The sequence below is a fragment of the Lactuca sativa genome, chromosome 8 (assembly GCF_002870075.4).
Source record: "Lactuca sativa cultivar Salinas chromosome 8, Lsat_Salinas_v11, whole genome shotgun sequence".
In the NCBI taxonomy this organism is placed as follows: domain Eukaryota; kingdom Viridiplantae; phylum Streptophyta; class Magnoliopsida; order Asterales; family Asteraceae; genus Lactuca; species Lactuca sativa.
Window position 1 is genome coordinate 105360034 of NC_056630.2, and position 21545 is coordinate 105381578.

Consider the following 21545-nt stretch of genomic DNA (forward strand, 5'->3'; position numbering starts at 1 on the left):
CACTTATGAATCAAACTCCATATGATATGAATAATTATCCTTAGCTCAAAGATTGAAAAAATCCCTTAAATAACAACATTTTTTTCAAAATCGGTTTTTTAAAGTTCAGAGTTCCTATATATAGTTTCATTCACCAAACATTTGTATATGTGTGGTTTATTTCAGATCCACCTAACAATTGGTTGTTTTATCATCTTCTATATTAAGATTTCAATCAATATTCATATTTTTGTAGAACCTTGATACTATTAATTACAGGTTCTATCAAAATTTATCATCTTTTATCTTAATATAAACAATTTGAGACACAAATGCATGTATCATATAACGACTCCGTACAGGATCGGGCATGAAAATACAAAGAAAATCAAAATCGAGGACTGATAATCGAGTTCTAGGGCCAAAAAAAAGAAAAAGAAGAAATCCATGTATTTCTAAAAATTAGTTTTTAGGGGTAAAAAATAAGAACAAGCGATCTATTTACAGAGAATCTATTTTCAGGAGAAAAAACTTACCTGCAACATGAGGTCTTCGATTTTACGGTGCTAGTGGAGGCTAGCGGAGGCGGCAAAGCTTTTGGTGGCGAAGTCAATTCCGAAGGGAGTAGACGACTGCAGATAAGAGAGGTGGGGAAAATGGTGTGGTAGAGGAGAAGGGGTAATGTTGTCGGAGCCTAGCGTTGGAAGTCGCGGTGGGAGTCGATTTCAGGGAGGTCGACGACGAGAGGTGGTGATTGGCGCTCGGCATGGTCAGAGGTGGGAAGAGACGGAAGTGATGATCTCAAGGTGGGTGTGTTGTTTTGGAGGCAGGCATATCAGCAACGCATGAGGGTAAAAGAGGGAAGGACGGGTGATTTTTATTTTTTAGATACAAGCTCAAGTCTGAAACTTTAAGAGGCTCTTACAAAATTAAGAGGCTTTTATTCCTATGCTACCAAACACTCTTAATCTGAAAAATTAAGAGTTTGCCTCTTAATTTGCCAATTAAGAGACTACCAATCAGCCCCTAGGATTAGTTTGATTCCTTTAGATGTTTAGTTGGACACGCCTTCGGTCAAGGCATCGTAATAAATGTTTTAAAAACTTGTTCGAACCAGTTAGACCGAAAACTAGGGATGAGAGCGGTTCAACAACAACCGATTTTACGTCAATTTCTAAACTAGATCGAACCAGACGGTTTCTTCAAACTTGGATTGAACCTATGTGTGAAAGGACCGATAAAAAATCATTTGAACCAGTTTATTGAACTTATATAGTTGAATTTCCTTAGACTGTTAAAAAAACATCGCATTTCCAAAGAAAATTGAATATTTTCGAAGTGTACATGACTCGAAGGTCGACGCACGCCACCGCCAGACTTGGGAAAATCCTTGGTTGAACATGCGATGGAACCGGTTGAACCAGACATCGGTCACAAGACCAGTTCAACTAAAAAACTGGTTTTTGAAACATTGCATCGTATCATTCTTGTTCTTCATCTAATTTCCTTACGAGCTTTAGTTGATTTAATATCTTCATCCTTAATTGGTTGTGTTTCTGTTGTTCGTATGAATAGTCAAACATCCTAATTGACATGTATAAACATCCATAACCTCATTAGTTTTCCAACATTTTTTTTTTTGACATCTTAAGAATTGGTATTGGTGACACATTGTTTGGCTGATAGTGGGCCAAGAAATATTGAATGGTGATGTGGGCGCGGGCTTCCAAAGAATACAAATAACCTTTGGATTTTTTTCAGATTTGGTGAGCATCTGGAATAACTAGCAAATTACATCTCTATTGTACCGCAATTGGTGGATTGGCCTTTGCGACGTTAATGCTTTTTGCTGGTTGGTTTCGTTATCATAAAGCTGCTCCAAAATTGGCTTGGTTTCAAGATGAAGAATCTATGTTGAATCACCATTTAACGGGGCTACTAGAACTTGTGTCTTTCTCTTGGGCGGGGCATTAAGTACATGTATCTTTACCGATTAACCAATTTCTAAATGCTGGAGTAGATCTTAAAGAAATACCACTTCCTCATGAATTTATCTTGAATTGGGATCTTTTGGCTCAACTTTATCCCAAATTTGTTGTAGGAGCAACCCTATTTTCACCTTGAATTGGTGAAAATATGCGGACTTTCTTATTTTTCGTGGAGGATTAGACCTAACAATTGGAGGTCTATGGTTAACTGATACGGCACACCATCGTTTAGCTATTACAATTCTTTGTCTGATAGCGGGTCACATGTACAGGACCAACAGAGGCATTGGTCATGATCTAAAAGATATTTTAGAAGCTCATAAATGTTCATTTACAGGTTAGGGTCATAAAGGCCTATATGGATCCTAACAACGTTCTTTTATAAGAATTTGTTTTTGAACCAATTTGTTAACATTGTTAATCCATATATTTATCTTTAAAATATAATTTGTCAAGAATTGTATCATTTTGTAAAGTCCAAATCTTACAAATCTAAAATTCCAACTTTGATATTGTTGTTTTTATGAGTTTTATTAAGTGATATTCAAAACATTATAATTGTTTGAACGTGTGTAGTTGATCAACCATCTCTAGTACCAATTAGTATTGAGACTATGATAATGAATCATGTGATTGTAAAACCTCTCAGTTTCAGCTTTAAACTTTTGTTTTTTTAACTTCCAAGACATTTTTTTTATGAAATATCTAAAAGTCCCCAGGTTGCACATATATATGTTCCTAAATTTTTTATAAATACATGTTATTGAAAAATAGTATGACATTAACATCAATTATAAAATAATAATTTTTATACTAAACTGATACCTAAAATTATAAATTTGTACTATATTATGAAATAAACATCTATTATATTCATAAAACTCAATAACTTCTATTCATGAGTTACGAATAAATAAAACTATATATAACTTTTAATTTAGTTTTACATTTTAGCTGTTCTTAATTTCTTATGATTAAATAACTTAAAATTTATTTATTTGATCATTTCTGAATCAAATTACTCATCACCAATTAATGTGCACTTGAAAGAATATCGAAATCAACTTTATAGCAATCAATGAAAAAAATCTAATATTGAAGACTAATTTTTTTTTATTAAGTTATCAATCAACCATAAAAAAAAAATTATCCTGGTCACCGTCATCTTCAACGTCAATATGAATTATTCATACCTTCAACTTCGTCAACTAAGATAAACACACAACCGTAACTGATGACATATGTTAACCGAAAACTACATAATATGAACAATTTCAAGAAAAAAAAAAAAAAAAAAAAAAAAACTTACTGTAATGTTAATGATTAAGATGAACGTGATTTTGTGTCCAAAAAAATAATTATGGTAAAAAAAAAAAAAAAAAAAAAAAAGTAAAAATATGATTAAAAAAACCCTTTGATTTGGTTGTTTTTGACTTGTGTACGCTCCATTATATTCATAAAAAATGGACGTGATTCATACCTGAAAAATACTCTCTTTCGTCAAATCCAATTAAAGCACACGGGTTTATCACGCAATCTTCCGTTCGTTTCCCGTGCTCTAACCCAAACCCCCAAATTTGAAGAACGCCCACCCGCCTTCTTCCTTCCTGAAGCTGCACTACCGCCTGAAGCCTAATCAATTCAAGATTTTTCACCATTAATCACCAATTTCAATGGCCTATGTAGATCATGCCTTTTCTATATCAGATGAAGACATCATGATGGACTCTGATTCTGCTTACACCGTACACAACCGACCTCCTGTCAAGGAGATCGCTCTCGCCATCTCGCTTCTTGTCTTCGGCATCGTCGGCATCATCTCCGGCATCTTCATGGCTATCAATCATGTTGGCGGCGACACGGGCCACGGTAACTCTCACTACCCATAAATGTTTTTTATTTTGTTAATTGTTTGTGATTTCATCTTAAAAAAGTGTGTATGTGCTACGATTAGGGCTGTTTTTTGCGATATTGGGGGCGGTGTTGTTCATACCTGGGTTCTACTACACACGGATTGCTTACTACGCTTACAAGGGTTACAAAGGTTTTTCTTTTTCCAATATACCTCCTGTTTAGATCTTAATCATATTGTACCTCTTTCAAATTTCAGTATGTAAATTTCGTGTTCTCTCTTGTTTTTACACTTATTTGATGTTCTTTTTTTGTATGAAATAAGAACATGGTTGTAATGGAAGCTATAGAGTTCTTTAATAGGAATGGTAAGTTTGATACTTGTGTATGTATTATCAGCTGCCATATCTGTGAAACTGGTCCTAAACTTATAAAAGATTGTGTCTTGCATAGTATTTTGTATGCATTGAAGGTTTTCATTTTTTTTCCTGTGGCTCTTGCTGGTGGAAGATTCATCATTTTGATGTATAACAGGTGATTATGCAATAACATTTGTCCTGGTAGGTAGTTATTCAGTTTTTATGTGGTTTACTCAACTGGGATTCTTATTTTACCCTTTTGTCTAAGACTCTAAGTTTACTGAAAATAATTCAAGATCTCAAAGCAATATCCTTAAAACCTGATGCTTTTAAGGATATTGATTGATTTGCCTACTTGCTTTTATGAGGCATAGGAGTATGTAACATGATTTATATTTGGTTTGATTCTGAATTATAGTTTATTAAATATAACACTTGCTATTTGTTTCCATCTTTTAGCTGTATCTCAATACTTCCAGTTGAGTTTAAATATTGATGCATTTTATCGTGTGATCTTATTTGTTTCTTTATTTTGCTTTTAGTTGTCTTGATATTTGATTTTAAGGTTAATGTCAAAAACGAGTAACGAACAATTATGTAAACGAAAAGTTTCAGTTGATTATCTTCTTCTAATTTGTTTTCTAAAATAACAAATAGTTGGTTACCTATATGTGACATTAACCCTTGATTTTACCTTGACACAAGTGGCTTAGAAAATATATGCATAGAATCCTATCCTTAGAGTAAAAGATTATGTATTAAATTTCATTTACTTGGTTTGGAAAAGTAAAATTAACATAAGATTGAAAAGGGAAGTGAATAAAAACTTATCATAATTCAAACATGACAAGTCATCTGAATGATCCATTCCAGTTTTGTTTGTTTTGTCTGATTGAATACAACAGATAATTTTTGTAATCTCTTCTCTCTCTTTACAATAAATATTTCCAAAGTATCCTACTAAAGAGCTAAAAGTACAATCTGAAGTAGAATGCTAAGTTGCTAACTGTGGACATATGACAAACTGCAACCAAAGGCTCGGTGGCCTATCTGTTATCAAGTGTGTTAGAATTTAGAAATGTGTTTCCTAACCAATTGGTTATGTATACACTCAGTCATTTATGTTTTTTTTGTACATATATTACATATGACTATAAATCTTAATGGTCATATGTGTATAAAAACCAATAACTCATGTGTATAAAAAATATATTAGTAGTCATATCATAACTTGTATGGGTATAAAAAAAAAACTTAAATGACTAAATATGTACATGAGATAAAGTTTATTATTCTTATAAACCATTAACCCGTTTTAAAGTGTGTATTCACAAAATCGGTGGATATTTGTTGACCAAATTTTGGTGAGTTTGTGTCTAGGAGTGCAAAAGAGTTGTGCTGAGCTCGAGCCTGACCAAGCTCGTCTCAAGTTCGTTTAAGTTAAAAGGGGTTTGAGCTTGAGCTCGGCTCGAGCTGATGAAAAACTATACAAGTTCGGCTCGTTTTTTGTCTGCCGAGCCTAAATAAGCTTAAGCTTGGTCCGAGCTCGTTAAAAAACTCAATTACTAATACCCTAAATCCCTAATTCTTTAGATATGTTTTTTTATTTTAACATATAAAAATAATAATAATTTATATTATATATAGGCTTGTTTAAACTTGCGAGCCTAATCGAGCTTACTGACACAAGCTCGAGCTCGTTTAGTAAACGAGCCTAATATTAGGCTTGAGCTCGGATCAAACTCATTTAAAATCAGTCTAGAGTTGAGCTTTTAACGAGTCGATTTCGAATATCTCACGAATAGTTTGGCTCGTCTGCATTCTTACTTGTGTCCATGCAACTTGGTACATTTTTCTCACTTATGTAAAATTGTGTCTTTAAAGGTGTATAAAAATAATTTGAAAGATGGTGATTTATTCAACCTTAGATAGCATATATTCATATAAAAAGCATGAGTATGTTATCTTTTTAAAATATGAAATTGGTTATTTGGCAAATTTAAAACATTATAAAAAGTTAGTTTTATATATAAAAAAAATAGTAATAACAGAATAGATACTCATATACTATTCCTAAATTGAACAAATTACACGAATGGTCCTTTAGCTTCACAGTTTTTCCCTGAGTTGGTCCTTACGAAACTTTTTTCCCTGAAATGGTCCTCAAGGAGCAAACCTTGAACACGAAAGGCCCCTATGACTAACTATGTTAACAGATTCAGTTAAGTTTTGTTAAATGACACAAATACCCTTTATTTTATGCACACAAATGGTCCTTACGACTCTCTCTCTCTCTCTCCATGATTCATCACACACACACTTAGACATAAACTAGATGAAGATTTTGGGATGAACTAAATGACGATCTTGGGTTCCGATTCAACACAAAAGAACACCTCTCTCTCTCTCTCTTGTACGTCTCTTTCCCCCTCTTCCTGATGGTGAAGATCTAGGTTCAAATTCAACACATATGAACCAACACACACACTCTATAATCGACAGGACACACAAAATCCAGAGATCAAGGGGAAAAGTCCCTCTTGTGTTCAACAACTATTCTTCTTCAGGCATAAGATTGAACTGCATTGCAATTGCGAAAAATTGAAAGCCATAAAGTGCCAATTGCTGCACCTGCGAATGAAGAGTAGATTGAGTACCTGATTTGTGGACAGATTAATACAACTAGAAGCCATAAAAGGCCTACTGCAAACCTGTTGTTGTTAGCAAAGAATTGGTGTCATTCATATGTGACATCTGTGAGGTCTAGAAGATCTTAAGTGGGTTATATCATTGGTGTTATTTGCAAGAATTAAATGAATCATGAAGAGAGAGAAAGAGACGTATACGAGATGTACAAGAGAGAGGGAGAGAGGGGTGTCTTTGTTCTTTAATTCCTTATGTGGAGGATGGTTTGGATCCCTCCAAGCAACGATGATGATAACTTATAGAAACAAACACAACATAGTCCAGAGCTTATCGAAGAAATTGATCCCTACCTACTTCCCTTTGCTTGTTGTTACGAAGAAATTGCTCTCAATGTCTATAGGCCACTTTAATTTCTCGAAGCACCTTCTCCTCCAGAAGTAATCGTTGATATCATCGTAATTCTGCAAATTTGAATATGGTGATGTTCCGTTCTTAATGTTCACTACCTCGGCCTTGACAGTATCGTAAATTGGTTTAAAAACGTGATTCAAAAAATCATTTTCCCCAAAATTGCAGCGGCGGTGGTTGTTGGTTGTTGCAACGGTGGTGGTCGTTGGTGATTGCAGTGGCAGAGTACTGGAACTAGATGGCAGCGACGACTTCCTTGGCCGATTCCAACAATGGGTGTGGTCGTCTGTTGAAGGAGATTTAAGGGAAGAGAAACATTTGTGGATCCAATTTTGACTTTATCAGTCAAACATTGTTCATTTATCCATACATGTGAGAGAGAGAGAGAGAAAGAGAGAGAGAGTTGTAAGGATCATTTTGTGTGCATAAAATTAAGGGTATTTTTGTCATTTAATAAAACTTAACTGAATCTGTTAACAGAGTTAGTCATAGGGGCCTTTCGTGTGCAAGGTTTGCTCCTTGAGGACTATCTCAGGGAAAAAACTTTCGTAAGGACCAACTCAGGAAAAAACTGTAAAGCTAAAGGACCATTCGTGTAATTTGTTCTTCTAAATTTCATCAATATCCCAATTTATTTTCTTGATTAGATGTGAGACCCATGTATCACATGAGTTTATTTAAAAAAAAATCAAATATGAAATTTTAACAATTTGAAATTTTTGAATTTATAAGAAAAATGAGAAAAATTTTGAATTATTAAAATTAATGAGGCTTTAATGTATTGAATACATTACATATATAAACTCTTTCTAATAAATACCTTACATATATATTATTTTACATATTAAATGTGAAATTTTAATTTAATAAAATAAAAAATACAATTAAATAACAAGTGGAAAATAAAAAATTTAAAAATTCTAAAAAATGTCATGTGTCCAAATGAAGGAGAAGAGAACATTTGGCAAAAAGATTTTTATTTATTAAGAAAGATTATCCCGTTACATTCTAAATTTCATCTATATCCCAATTTATTTTCTTGATTATCCCGTTACAAAGTACTAATAGTGTAATTTAATCAAATCATAAAATATAATATTTTTAATAGATGTTCATGAATTACTCTTAAATTTCATCTATTCTATATATGCCTAATATATCTCACAATATGTTAGGCATAAGGCCTATTGGTGTATGCTACAAGCTAAATGAAAATGAAAATAATAATAATAACTAGAAGCTTTCCCGTGCGTTGCGCGGTACGGAAGGTGTCGGTTTTCTGTTATAACATTATACTTTCGATGTACATTGCTATAATTAGGATAACTTTTGGTTATTTCAAAAATTATTTCATATTTACAAAATCTTGAAATGGCCTGCTTTAAAAAAAAAAAAACATCAGAAATGATTCCTCCCTAAAAAATACATAAATGACAACAATTTCAAAAAATTGCATAATTAAGATTAGTCTTATCTATTTCGAAACTTAATTGTACATAAATCAACAATATTTATATTTAAACCAATCTGATGTATGGTGATTCCAACTCCAAAAGTAATAGTACAACAAAAAAACATATGTGCCCATTCTTGCATTATAATTTTTTAAAATTTGAATTTCTTCTGGTTTCCATCTTATTGAAATAAGGGAGTGAGCTTGATATCGAATTGTGAAATGCAAAAGCCAAGTAACAAATTTGAATGTATCAATATCAATAAATGTCAACAAAAAATGGCAAATTTTGTTGGTTGTTAAACCAACAGTGAGCATGAAAAGACTAAAATTACTCATAACAGTAAAAATTATATATTTGGTCAATGCATTTACATGTTTGGTGCATTTAAATAGTAATGATATTTTTGATCAATGTTTTTGGTACATTTAAATCATCTACACTTGATGTATGTATCTGATAACAACCACCAACACTGCATTTAAAAAAGCTTGATGATTGGCGGTTCCATGAAATTGTAAATGAAGCATGTTAAAAAATAGCACTATGTATTTTGTGTTACCTAGTATGTTGGTGTTGATGAAAAAGACAACATAATGTTATTTTTGTCATTTGGTACAGTGAAAGGACAATGGACTTTCATTTTGATAACCATAAACGGTAGGAAGATGATTCACTATGACAAAACCTTCGAAAAAAAGCATGGATTTGTCTATTTTTTTAGAATAAGCTTCAATAAACAAAAAAAGAAGGATCCAAGTAAAATTCAATATATTTATTTGTAACGACAATGGGTGAATAGGTAAGCTTAACACAAAAATGAAACATCCGTGCATGAATATTAGAATGTTAGTGAGAGGTAAGAATGATTTTTAACATATGAAGGAATATTTTGCATAAATCGAAAGTGGCTTTCATAGTGATCATGAAAAATTACCCTCTCTGGGCATGCGTAAGTTTTACGGAAAATTTTTTCAATAAAAACAGGAATTTTTTTGTAAATTGAAAGAACAAAGCTATTTACTACATTTATAAGCTAAAAAAAATGGAAAAGTAAACAAATTGGAATGTAAAAAATAGGAAAAAAAATAGTTACAACTTCAAAGTACATTGTTATTTTGGGCATTTTAGTATAAAAAATAGAAAATGCACCTAATGGCAATAGTACTTTATGAATCGGAACTCAATTCTAACATACCTTAAGAGCATTCAAAGTAATTTTGATTTTGCATTCTATGTTTGACTTTGATAGAAACTCAAAGCTGTCAAAATGAACTAATTTGGCCTTTCACTTAATTCTTCATAGGTTATAAACATTTTCCAACTATTATTTTTTTTAAACCAAAATTCATTCATTAATGTCATATTTTTCATTCAAGACTTGAACTTAATTTCAGAAATTACATTTTTTTTTGTCATGGAAGAGGATTGGAAATTACTATTTCTTTCCTTTGGGATACTCGTCCTGTGGCTCCTGGGTTTTCGAATATGTTTGTTCTTGGTTTTTTTAAAGATGTTGGCGACCAACGAGTTCTTTTTCTGCAAATTGTACTAAAATTGATAAAGAAGTCAAACAATTTTGAAGTTGAAAACTCAAAATGAGCACCTCTAGTCATGGACCAAGCTCATAATTCCCACAGTAAAGATGATACCTGAATAAAGTAGATAGTCAACATACAAAGTAGATAAAGAAACAGGAAATTGAGTCTTCAATAAGAATCCTTCAAGAAAAAAAATCCCGGATTCCCAGACGTCGCTATCACCTGCTTCAGAGACGCCACCCCATAAAAAACAAACGAACGTAGCTTTGGTGGTGTAGGCAACATGCGACGGAGATGAAAGAGGATTAAAGGGTCTTCTGTAATCTGCAAAAAGAACCTCACATTAGGTTTATTTCATATATTTACACAATTAAAATTAAAAATACATTCTTAAATAGCTTCATTGTTTGAATTCCTCAACAATAGTTTGAAAGACGTCCAACTGCAGCATCAGTCGATCTATTTTTCAAATCAATTGAACTTTCCACAATGATTTATCTGTCAATTCACTAACGAATTTCAAAAAAAGAAATAAAAAACAATGCCTTTAAACATTTAAAATTACAAAACAAAGCACAAAAGAAAACTCACACGAAGCAAGTGATTGTTTCTTTAACCAACGAAATCCCGGGAGCATACAAATCCATCATTTCTTGTGGGTGGACCATCTTTCATACTTTAACTGCCTCTAGGTAATCCAACAACCCCATAGTTTTGTCAAGCTCCTAAGACCTGTTGCTGCTGTGATGCCAAATAAAACTGATTTTGGTTTTGCATGTTGGGCCTTTATACCTGCAAACCCATAGTAGGGCATAAAATGCCAATTCCCTGAAAACCAGGTTGATACCAATTGTCAAATTGACCTTTCAAACTAAATAATAACATAAATGCAAGAAAGAAAAAGGCATGATAACTTACAGAGGCCAACCCTTTAATGGAAGACAAGTAACACGTTCATTCAACCTTGAATGGATGGAAATGGAATATAAATGAAAATTCACCCAATATAAATAAGTAAAATCAAAGAAATATGTCTTACCCACACCACCTAGTCTACACCTTGACTATAAAATTATATGTCCATGAATTGATGAATGATCTGTAGGAAAGGATTTTTGTGTATTACCCAAGTAAACTTCTTGTTTGATTTCCTAGTATTTGTAGAAACTTATGAGCCAAACATGGAAGAGAGAGAATACGAAAAAAAATAAAAAAGGTGATTTTATAGAATGTTAGGAATATCCTGTATTCAATTGACGTCTTCCTTCAATTTGCTACAAAGTGGAAGATACATTTGGAGAATTGCAAGGTATTAACAGGTTGAATCAACATAAAGACAAAACATAAAGACCCGTCCAATCTATGGAGAAAGAAAAAAAGAACATCTTTATTGATGAAAATATTGATTTACCATTGATGACTTGTGGATGATTTCATAAGGTTCATCCCGTTGGCATCAAGAAGAGCTGGAGAAGTTTCTGAAACCATAGAATGAGAATGTTTCACGGGTTCCTCTTGAAACTTCACACCAAGCGAAACCTACAGAGAAGAGACATATATATATGATGCAGCATCCTCAAAATATTTCTTATTGTCCTTGCAATAAATATATCCCAAAAGATAGACCACCATTCCAAAAGAAATCCATTAGGAGCATCAATAGTTGAAAACACAAAAAGACTGAATTTCATATTGCATGCATCGTGTGACATCCCCATTTTTCACGGCCAGAAAAGACCGATTTTTGTTTATGCTTTATAAAAATCAAAGTACTTCTTTTCATAAAAATCTTGCAGAATTTGTTCCCAGAAAAACACGATAAATACGTTATCAAAACATTTTCGAAGAAACGTATTTTATTCATTTTAAAACGTTTGGGATGTCATCGTCAATACAGAAACATAAGCATAAACAGAACTTACATTTATTTACATTAGTGATCTACATATCTTTAATCTCTCAGTGTAATGTGACTTCATATCAACACTTGTGATATAAATAAACTAAGTGGGTCAGGTTGGGAAACCTGGTGAGTACATAGGGTTTTCAACCCACAATAATATAATTATTATTTTTAAACAATCAAACAATCAACCCAATTACCCATCCCCATTATCTTCTTTACTTTTAAGGATCTATCCTAAGAGTCATCTATCCTGCATTCGTTTATTCCGAAGTCCCTTGTTTCCAGGGTTATAGTACTGGAACTAAATCCATAGCTGCCAATGCTTATTCGTAAAACACTAATTCCATAGCTGTTATAGTTTATTCATCGGGTACTAAATCCATAGCTACCAGTGTTTAAATAATAGGTACTAAGTCCATAGCTACCAATTCCTAACAGGTACTAAGTCCATAGCTACTAGTGTTTAACTAATAGGTACTAAGTCCATAGCTACCAATTCCTAACAGATACTAAATCCATAGCTACCGGTGTTTGTCCAATAGGCACTAAGTCCATAGCTGCCGATGTTATTTATTAGGCACTAAGTCTGTAGCTGCCTATATTTACTCACATCATCTTTTATCTCCCATCATTCATCTACCCATGTCATACCCAACATATTTGTATATATAAAATATGTATACAGTTTAAATCATTTAAAACATGTATAAAAACGTTCATCCAGCATAGACAACGAGTATTCAGATAATATGCACATATAGCACATAGTTTATATAAAATACTTCATATCTACGTGTAAGATGAAAGTAACTATGCACTCACATGGTAAGGTGGTGACTCGGTACTCGGACAGCACTTCGTTACTCTTAAAATAATTTTCCTCGGATAAAACCTAGTATCATTATCACTAGAGTTTAGTCTAATATTCACCGAGACTAATTAATAGTCTAGCTATTATTACTATTATATAAGCGTTAAGCGATACTTATATAGCTCATAATAATAGCCGAAGTACTTATTATAAGGTCCTAATAACATTACTATAACTAATTAGAAGCTATATTAAAAATAGCGTAGGCGTAACTCACTTACAGCGGGTTTTTCGCAAAACCGGGCTTCACTGGAGCAGCGTTCCTGAGCCGAAAGGCTCTTTTCTCGGATCCATCAGGCGCTCCAGGGCTTTCGCCTCGTGCTAGGGAGTTACCCTAGGCTTTGGGGGGTTAGGGAGGCTTAGAGAGAGAGAGAGAGAGAGAGAGAGAGAGAGAGTTTAGAGAGAGAAAGAAGTGGGGAAAGGTGTGGGAAATAAAGGAACCCGACACCTCTATTTATAGGTTGAATTCCTGATGGACTCGCCGAGTAGGAGGACCTACTCGCCGAGTTGGGGCATGTGGCACTGGCAACCTTCTGATGGTGCCACGTGTCCAATTTTGATGGTGCCACGTCACCCCTATCGCGTATCAGCCTTCAAACTTAGAAAAATCATAATTCTCGCATACGAGCTCCGTTTTTTACGTTCTTTTTTTTCAACGCGTAGGTAAAATCAAGATCTACAACTTTCATTTAGACTCCGTCGGCTAATTCTTGACCGATATCATATTTAACAGTAGGAGGAGTTTAGACTGCTAAATGACCGCGAAGAATTCGTAACTCCTTCATAAAGAATCCGTTTTTGTCTATCTTTTTACCGTTGAGTTCCTATTAATGAGATCTTCAACTATCATTTAGATCACGTAAGCCAAAAACCGCTCGAACTAAAATTCAAGTTTCGGGCCGTGCACTGCTAAACCAAATCTTAGAAAAATCATAACTTCCTTATACGAAGTCAGATTTGGGCGTTCTTTTTATGGATGTTCTCGGTTTAACGTATACTACAACTTTGGTTTAGATCACTAAGGCTAAAAATCAGTCCATCGTAAATTTACTATTTACGTTTCCCGGTGTCATGCCGGTTTTGCCGTACAACTTCGACGAGCCATAACTTCTTCGTTATAACTAGGATTTCGGCGTTCTTTATATGTACGGAAACCTTGAGACATATTCTACAACTTGGTTAAGAATATTTATTATAAATAATTTTTTGCCGAAAAGTCGTTTTCGACACTTATTGCCTCTAAATTGACTAGCCCGGATCTGCGGGCGTTACACATCGTGTTTATAACATGTATATATATGTTGGTGCGTCGTCATGCATAAGACTGATTGTTTAATATCATTTGATGTTTCTATTACCCTTTACAGCTCGAATGATAATGTAATAGAAATAGAAATAAAGCAATTACTGGAGTATCAAAAGCCTTTTCATAATGTAGATCATAAAGGATGCCTGAATTCTACACATGAGAACAACTCAACAACATACCTACAAAATCTGTAGCAAGCTTCCTTTCTGTCATGACAGCTTTTACAAATGTGTTCATCTTCCGTTGCAACAAATAGTCATAGATGTAAGCATCAAGCCTAGCAAAAAATAATTTGATATAAGTTAAATCTACAAACTTGGTCTACACCTGAAATTAAGGAAAAAAGCCTAAAATGTATGTATGAAATTCAAAAGATAAATAGAAACATACACCTTTCTACTGGCCCCAACTTACCATTGCAAATGAATAAACGAATGTTTATCTATTTTAAATCCACGTCGATGTAAATCCTTTAATAATGAATAAGATTTTTTTTTCAAATATAAAACCAAAAACTATATAGATTCCTAACTTAATCTTCCAATTCCTAAATTCAATTAATTTTTTTTTTTCATTCAGACATTTTATCGAACACGACATATGCATGTAAATTTACATTTCTTTTCAAAAAAGAAAAGCATGGTTAATGATATAAAATTAACTGGAGTTTGGAAATTGACAGAGTAAGAAGATGAGTAGTACAAAGGTTCATAGACTTGAAATCAGATTACCAGAAATCATATAATTATACACTTATTATAAGCCTGGGAGACATAAGAACATGTGTTATAGAAGTGAAAATTGAGATTCGGAAACAAAAATTTGAGAACCATTCGTTTGAATTAGGAAGTACCTTCATAGAAAGAGGCCAGACTGTCAGTCATCGATAATGGTCAAGTAGAAGGCGATGTAGCCACAGAAGGACCACAGTAGAGTGGCTGTGGTTGACTGACGTGTGGGCCTAGTGATGAAATTGTTGGTGATTAATAGACTTCTACCGAGAAGTGGAGATCGATCCTAATGGAAATTGAAGTAGAAGGAGAAGAAGCAGTCGATAGGTGGAGCGGCGAGGAAAGCCGTCTGGAGGTTTTCAGATCATATGGATTTGTTCTCTCAACAGAATTGAGTCTGTGATGGAAGGTAGATTATTTGAGGCGGAGCAAGCGGGAAACTGATTTGATGATGGTGGAGGGGGCAGAGGGCATAAGAAGCTTCGAGGTCTTCATCTGAGGCGGTGGATAATTGAGTTAACCCAGATAATGAAGATAGAGGAGAGACAGAACATAGGTATACCAATCAACCCTGGAAAGAGAATAGAAAGAGATTTGGTCGGAGAGGCGGAAGAAATTTCCAGAAAGAGAACACATGTCGAACGTCTGTCCAACACACCGACCTAGATATAAGATTTTCACAGAAACCTAGAGGGAGCAAATTGTAATTTGAAGAAAGAAGTGGGGCATTTTTGACGAACATGAAAGCCCAAACACAATTGACAATAGACAAATAAACGGAGACTACTTTTGCCAACCCATTAGTCAGTTTACTGTTGCTAACTTTCAGAACTTTAATATAATAATAATAATAATAATAATAATAATAATAATGACCATTATAATATAAATTGTTTTCTAACCTTTTGCTATTTTGTAGTTTACTTTTTTTAATTAATAAGCTTTGAAAACCGTGTGTCCTATTTTTGGGAGCTTATTTTTTTTTGTTTTTTTAACAACAAATCTAATTTAATCATAACCTATTTTTGAATTCATCTTTTTTTTTCATAGATGAGACTTAAATCCTCAACTTCAAAAAATGAAGACAACACCTGATATCTGTTGGTGATTTTGTATCATCAATGTGTATTTAAGTGTAATGGATCGACTTGTTGACCAAAATCAATCTTGATGATGGATGATATTGTGTTAATATATGGATGATATTGTGTTAATATATGTTTTCTATCTCGCATCAAATTGTTTTAGTGTAATGTTACTATATTTTTTATGTCTAACAGACGATATGATATTACTCTAATTTACTGTATTTTCTATGTCTGAGAGTATTATGTTACTATAAATTTATTTTATTCTCTATGTTTTAAATATAGAATGTATTATTTTTATCATATTATTTTAGCATAACATATTCATCTTAATGTATTCTATTTATGTGGCATCAAATATTACATTAGTATATAACCATATTATTATTATTATTATTATTATTACTAGAAGCGTTCCCCCACGCTGTGGGGGTTGGAAAGTGTTGCTTTTGTTTGCAACTATAGTATATTGCTTTAATTGGTAGCCACAATAAATTATGTTGCTATTCTCTGCAACTTGCCCATTTGCAAACACTGTAAAAAATGAATGTACATTGGTATTTTGATGATCCAAGTTACAGAAATACAAACATTAAAATGAAAGTACATTGCCCTATTGTGGTGTAAGCATATGCTCCACTTGTTCTTTAAGTGGATATGTGTTATCCCATCCAGGTGGAAGTCCTTCATCTTCATAATTTTTTTGCTCCATGTTTAAATCTGCGGTGTGACACATTAGTTTTTCCAAACCACAAACATTATGTGGTCATAACTTACTACAAAAATGATGGAAAAATAAAGGATGGAAGGGGGTGTTTGATCTTTGAATAGTGAAACTACATATAATCAATTTTTCTCTAGTATTCTAATTTATTTTTTGTTGATTGAAACATTGCCAACGGAGCAGTTCTAGTTCTAGAGACATCAATACCAGACAATAGTTTTGGCATAGAAAAATAGCAACTTACTTTGTGATAAACATTTTCATGAAGAATTTTTTATAAAGATATTGAATTCAACTGGAACAAAACCTCTCTAGACAACTTCATGCATGGGTAATGGAAATTGAGGCAAATTTTGTTGGATAAATAGTCATTAGATAAAAAAAACATAACGGAATGGAATGGAATGACCATGGAATTGGAATGAGTCATTACATTCCAATATCAATGAGGCATTAAAAAATATGTCCAATTGCAAAAATAAATGACATTAGATTGATAAATAAATAAAATCATATTTTATATTTCACATCACGTATCTCAAATAGTTCATTCTTTATTCATTAAAGTTTACCTGAATAATAACAAAATGATAAGGTGCTGCTAGTAAGTATTTCTTGTGTTTGGAAAAGAGTCACCATTGATATCTGGCCGCTTTCCTTCTTCAAGAGAACCAAATGATGAATCAGTAAGAAAGCACAACTATAGAAGCATAAGCAAGGGTAAAACATTTGTATTTTAGTATAGTAATCATATATGGCAATATGTTTCAGTTTTTATCCATAATAACAATGTACATCCGATCTTTTGTTCATATGATCTTCCCAAAGGTGATTAGTGAAAGTCATACTCCTTGAAAAACTACAAACACAAGGCATTTTACGCAGTCCATCAAATTAAGCTTTTCAACTATGCATTCCAATGCCAAGTTTCAGAATGGAATGAGATACTTAGGTGATGATTTTCCAGGTGTATTAAACTCCTTTTGCAAATTAAATATAGGGCAAGGATCCTCTCACAGCATCTCCATTTATTGTTCCTTTAGTGAGGGTATCTCTAGTACACCTCCATTTGTAGTATATCTGTAAAAATCAAGAAAAATGGTGGTATTGCTTATTAAACTAAAAAATCAAAATATCTTCCTACCCCTCAAAGTTTATAAATGTTAAGTGATGAATAAAGTTTGATGCAAAGAAATAAAAGATCATTTGTTACCATATTACGTCAAACTTACAATATTAGGTCATCCCCGAGTTGTCATCGTGCTAAGTTGACCAGATGATGCAGATAGTCTTTGTCAATACCTTCCAATAAATATTGAAAATATGGTCCTTTTTCTTAATAACACCCTCTGATTTATGTCATTTTGTGAATATATGTTTTTGGTTAATCACTAAAATGACCAAAAAGTTTGGGTCTTATAATAAAATGGTTATTTTTGAACATTTATCACATAATCACCACTGATTTTGCAAAATACTGATGTCATTTGTGGTAAAAATGTCAATTTGCAAAAGAAAAAAATTCCATTAAAACCATTTTGTGGAATTGATGATTATTTGTGATAAATGTTCAAAAGATTTTCATGTCCCAATAGAACCCACCATTTAAAAAAAATTACGATCCACCTTTTTTTAATGATAATCATCATATCTTAAATTAAATCCATAATGTTGAAGTCCAATGTCACATACATTTACGTTTTCTTACCACTGATTATCTAACTCTGATTAATTTACATGAAATAATCACTTTAAGATTTATGCAATAAAGACATAAATGTAATGTAAGCAGGAGTACCTCATCAATATCATGGATCCAAAATTTCAATTCATGGCACAAAAATTCCCATCTTTCATGCTACCATTGTTGGCCAATAGTCACAATACCCATCAGTGCAGCCACAACAAATATAGACCAAAATGTATTCTTCTCTTTTGTATGTGCATACAAATCTCCATAAGACACACCACATCCAGATCCATCAGAAGAGTGTATCCACTCATCTAATTCTCTCATTAGAAAAGGGGATTTTGTAATAATCATGTAACTCGGTTAACTTCTTGGGATCATAAATTTCTTTTTCTTTAATGGATTCAAAATCATCATGCTGATCAAGGACCTTTGTGTCTTCTTTAGGTGGGAAAACAAAATGAGTAGACATGAACAATGCGTTGAAAAATGATACTCTTTTGTCGACTACTTCACCCTTTTCCTCATGTTTAAGCTCTGGGGTATTCCCACCAGGGCAGCAGCGTATGCTGATTCAGTGAGTGATATTACTTCCCAGTAGGCTCCTTTAGGAGCAGCTGCACGTCCTTCCTCTTTATCTGCCATCTGTATTTTCATGAATTCGTGTATGCATGATTTCGCATTAGTATAGGATTAAGACAATCTAGTGTAGGAATTTGGAAAATTGTAGAGATAAGAAGGTAAGATTAAACTAATATGCTTCTATAATAATTATATAATTATAATATTTTGCACGCTCAAGATAGGATTAGAAGAGTCAAAGATAAGCCCTAAAATTGTTAAGCTCAAGATACAATTAGGTCAACACCCACCAACATGTCGCATGTAAACACCGAGTTAATACCATTATTTGAACACCAAAAACAACAAATAACTAAAAGTCAAACCGATAATTGCTTCCAAGTATGAAAAATATAGCTTAGAAAGGTACAAACCACATCTGTAATTGAAAATTTGGTATTGGCCAAAATGCTTCAATCAGACGAAGATTTGAAGACCGTGAAGATATAGAAGCACAAATCTTTCAAAAAAATATCAAATAAAAAAATGAAAAGAACTAAAATATAGTAGCAGACGATAGATTTTGATAGCCCTAACCTCAGCGGCGACAATCGACAATCAGCAAGCTAACTGGTGACTGTGGTGCAAAAAAGTTGAAGCTTTCGAGGTCTTCTTACGTTGGACCGCCTAAAGTACTATCGGAGGCTTCATGATCGGGTGAGAGTCTGAGAGAGGATAAAGCCCTAGATATGGCGTGTAGACCCGGAAGTGTGTAGGGTTAAGGGAAACCCAGAAGAGAAGGCGAGCGGTGGAGAAGGTGGAGTAGACATCGAGAATTGTTAGTGTGAGGTTTAGAAGCTGATGATGGAGGCGATGGATCGGTGGATAATAGAATGGGAGTCGGTTGAACGGTGCTCTATAAACCAAGGACGATTTTTGCAAAAAAAAACCATCAAATTAACTGGGCAAAAAAAGAAGCAAGAACGAAATTGAACAGCGGTGGACAAAGAAGAAAGAGGGAGAAAGAAGAGAGTAGCACGTGGAAAGTAAACCACAGGGCAAAAGACACGTATAAAATAGAAAGGTGTGTCTGAGCAGAAGAAGAAATATATAAAAAGGAATTAAAAACAAACAAACGGAAATAGAAGGGAAATAATCGACAACTCAGAATGAAGCAAGCAAACACAACATCAGCAAAATAGAAGGGGAACATCAGGTAGCTAAGCAAAGAGAATTTTAATATATATATATATATATATATATATATATATATATATATATATATATATATATATATATATATATATATATATATATATATATATATATATATATATATATTAAAATATATATACTAGGCGAATCTCCGCGCGTTGCGCAGAAACACCTATATAGTTGAAGTATTTACAAATATATGATTTTTTAAATATAACAATAACGTTGTTGTTAAATTTGATATAGTAATTTGTATATACTAAATTGATATAATATATTGATTATTTTGAATTATATAATAATATATACATTTATTATAACTTTTTAATCTCAATCGTTTGAATGACTTCTACCTGTGAGTTACATATGAATAAAATTAAATATAATATATGATTTGATGTTATTTATAGTTGTTTTTATTGTTATTTAATTTTTTAAAATTTATTTGTTTAATGTTTTAATTTCTATCATTATAATTATTTAAAACATCAAACATTGTTTTTTTATTTTAAAGCTAACAATATAATCATTTATATAGAGTTGTTTTTAACTATTGTTATTGTAAGTTATTTTAAGCTACTTATTTGGAAACTTTTAACGATTATAAAAATATATTTAAGAAATATTTTAGTTAAATTGAAATTACAATTTAGTTTTTGCTTTTATCACTACAATTTATCACTTTTAACTATTTATAAAATATTCTTTAGTTTTTTTAAATGGAACTGAAATTTATATTTGACTTGACATTGTAATGCGCAGAAACACCTATATAGTTGAAGTCTTTACAAATATATATTTTTTAAAATATAACACTAACGTTGTTGTTAAATTTGATATAATAACCCGTATATTAATTTGATATAATATATTGATTATTTTGAATTATATGATAATATATAAATCTATTATAACGTCATAATCTCAATAGTTTGAATGACTTTTACTCGCGAGTTACACATCAATAAAATTAAATATTATATATGGTTTAATATTATTTATAGTTGTTATTTTTAACTAATTTTTTAAAATATATTTGCTTAATGTTTTAATTTCTATCATTATAATTATTTAAAACATCAAACATTATTTTTTTATTTTAAAGGTAACAATATAACCATTTATATAGAGTTAATTTTAACTATTGTTATTATAAGTTATTTTAAGCTACTTATTTGAAAATTTTTAACGATTATATAAATATATTTAGGAAATATTTTAGTT

The 21545-nt window shown here is 32.4% G+C and overlaps 1 protein-coding gene, 1 long non-coding RNA gene and 1 pseudogene across 4 annotated transcripts; 2 read left to right on the forward strand and 1 right to left on the reverse strand.

The window, feature by feature from the left end:
* The first annotated feature begins 1384 nt into the window (after positions 1–1384).
* On the forward strand, positions 1385–2336 carry LOC122195392 (photosystem I P700 chlorophyll a apoprotein A1-like; annotated as a pseudogene).
* Positions 2337–3446: 1110 nt separating this feature from the next.
* Positions 3447–4273, forward strand: LOC111888641 (uncharacterized). The gene is made up of 2 exons (XM_023884766.3): positions 3447–3836; positions 3922–4273. Exons 1-2 carry the CDS (start codon positions 3641–3643, stop codon positions 4041–4043), a joined length of 318 nt encoding a protein of 105 aa, XP_023740534.1. The 5' UTR covers positions 3447–3640; the 3' UTR covers positions 4044–4273.
* A 12342-nt stretch (positions 4274–16615) lies between these two features.
* Positions 16616–20254, reverse strand: LOC111888638 (uncharacterized). Of its 3 annotated transcripts, none has more exons than XR_006185950.2 (4): positions 19704–20253; positions 18654–19190; positions 17428–18157; positions 16616–16851 (listed from the first exon to the last, which is right to left on the reverse strand). It is a non-coding gene; the product is annotated as an uncharacterized LOC111888638 (long non-coding RNA). The 3 variants fall into 3 exon arrangements; XR_002849276.3 differs by having other exon boundaries at positions 17428–17935; positions 18088–19190; XR_002849275.3 differs by having other exon boundaries at positions 17428–19190; positions 19704–20254.
* Positions 20255–21545: the final 1291 nt, after the last annotated feature.

Bases quoted from the DNA above. Each gene is read 5' to 3' on its own strand.
- LOC111888641 (XM_023884766.3), top strand. From the start codon at position 3,641: ATGGCCTATGTAGATCATGCCTTTTCTATATCAGATGAAGACATCATG. The intron at 3,837-3,921 runs GTAACTCTCACT...TGCTACGATTAG, and splicing joins TGGCGGCGACACGGGCCACG to GGCTGTTTTTTGCGATATTG.